Raw genomic sequence first — 1,929 nt, 5'->3', positions numbered from 1 at the left:
GAGACAGGCACAGTGTTACATTCTGAAGAATCACAAGAGACACTGTTAAGCTTTAATAAGGACTTTCTTCTCTTTTGTTTTTAATAAACCCATTGTGCTTATAACCTACAATATGGATTCACGTTTTACAGACAAAAAAAGAGAGAGGAAAACAAAGAAGCATGACATTAAAGATAATACAAAGCTAGGACAAGGAATTGAGTGCACATCACAAACCACAGTCACATTTGTGCAAGAGGCATTGTCCACAATGCAGGGGAGGAGGAAACTGTTGCGGAAGCTGCCCTGCTCCAGTGGCGCTGGAGTGGCAAAGTCCCTGGTGCGAGTTCCTGGCATGCTCTCTGCTCTCCTTTAGTACCTGCTAGACAGATCACAATGGTCCCCCAGAGGATAGCAACAGATTATCTCCTTGAACGTTTTCCTCAGCTCCTGACTCCGGAGGGCATAAATGAGAGGGTCGATGATGGAGTTACACATGATCAGGATGAGGTACAAGTTGAAGTGAGACATGAAGCACACACAGTAGGGGTTCTGGGGGCAGGAGATGTAGAATATCAGGTGCAGGAAGAACGGAGCCCAGCAGACCACAAAGACCCCGATCAGGATGGTCAAGGTGATCGCCCCCTTCATGTTGGCCCCTTGGCGGATGGCGCCAGTGCCGGGGAGGACGGCGATGCGCTTGATGTGGAAGCGGGCCATCAGGAACATGTGGACATAGAGAGACGCCATGAGCGCCAGCATGGTGAAGAACATGGTGATGAGGCAGATGATGACAACACTGCTGTCTGAGTAAATGATGAACAGAATGCCCGAGACCGTGCACACCGCCCAGATACAGCTGAGGATGATCCCGACGCGCTTAACTGTCATGATGTTATGGTACTGGAGCGCATAAAAGATGGTGAAGTACCTGTCCACCGCAATGGAGAGCAGGCTGCAGATGGAGGCCAGCAAGGAGCTGCAGATGACCGAGTCGATGACATTGTCAATGTTCACCGTGAAGCTCTGCGCGTCCATGTCGGTGCTGTTCAGGAGGGTGAGGACGATGGTCTCGGAGCCATTGGACACGCTCACCAGCATGTCGGCCACAGCCAAGCTACAGAGGAAAAAGTACATGGGCGAATGCAGATTCTTGTTCTTGGCGATTGCCACGATCACCAGAATGTTCTCCAGTAAGCTGATGACACCCAGAGTCACAAACACCTCCGGGGAGACAAACAGCTGCTCATAGCAGCCGCCATCCGAGTAGCCTTTGCCCAGGGGCTCGCTGGCGTTGCCGGGCAGCCGGTAGTTGCTATGGTTCCAAAAGTGCAGAGAGGTGCGCGTCCCGGGCTGGTGCGTGGAGTTCATCCTGCCTCTCTGGCTTCCGGGGCACCCCGCCCGCCCGGGTGGAGACTCCGGGTCAGCAGCCCAGGGCTTCCCCCCAGGTCTGTCTCTGTCAGGAAGTTCACGGCGGGGTGGAGTTTTTCAAATCCTTTGCTGCAGGACTCTCCGGACCGTGACTTTCAAAATCTTGGGCATCCACCTGCTCCATCCCAGGGACGACACTGCCTGTCGCCGTGCTGTCTTCACTTCCACTCTAACTTTTGCCTCTGGACGCCCAGCTCTTTTCACAGGACGTCCCCCAGGAGCGGCGGGGCCCCGGGGAGCCCCCCCGCGTGGCTCCCAGCCTGGAGCGCAGGTCAGAATGGTCGCCGCTGTGGGTGCAGGCTGCAGATTTTTATGGAGTGTGGAGGGGTGGGTGGGAGCCATACTTAGGATGGCTCCTCCTCTGCTTCCTTTGGGCCAATCCAGCCCGAGTGCGGTGGGGGCCGGGTGATACCCAGGAGGCTCCAGAGATGCGCTCCGCGGGACCCCTGGGAGTCGGAGGCGGAGCTGCTGCAACCACAAGTAGGCAGCATGAGGCAGGGAGGGCTGGCTGGGATGGAT

General features: G+C 55.7%; 1 protein-coding gene across 1 annotated transcript; it reads right to left on the bottom strand.

Moving 5' to 3' along the window:
* Positions 1-232: 232 nt before the first annotated feature.
* Positions 233-1,466, bottom strand: MC4R (melanocortin 4 receptor). The gene has a single exon (XM_075532909.1). The coding sequence runs from the start codon at positions 1,348-1,350 to the stop codon at positions 352-354; it is 999 nt and encodes a 332-aa protein (XP_075389024.1). The 5' UTR covers positions 1,351-1,466; the 3' UTR covers positions 233-351.
* Between the last annotated feature and the right edge of the window lie 463 nt (positions 1,467-1,929).

The sequence above is a fragment of the Tenrec ecaudatus genome, chromosome 15, assembly GCF_050624435.1.
Source record: "Tenrec ecaudatus isolate mTenEca1 chromosome 15, mTenEca1.hap1, whole genome shotgun sequence".
Taxonomy (NCBI): Eukaryota; Metazoa; Chordata; class Mammalia; order Afrosoricida; family Tenrecidae; genus Tenrec; species Tenrec ecaudatus.
The sequence above is the reverse complement of the archived record's forward strand: the minus strand, read 5'-3'. Positions and strand labels throughout refer to the sequence as shown.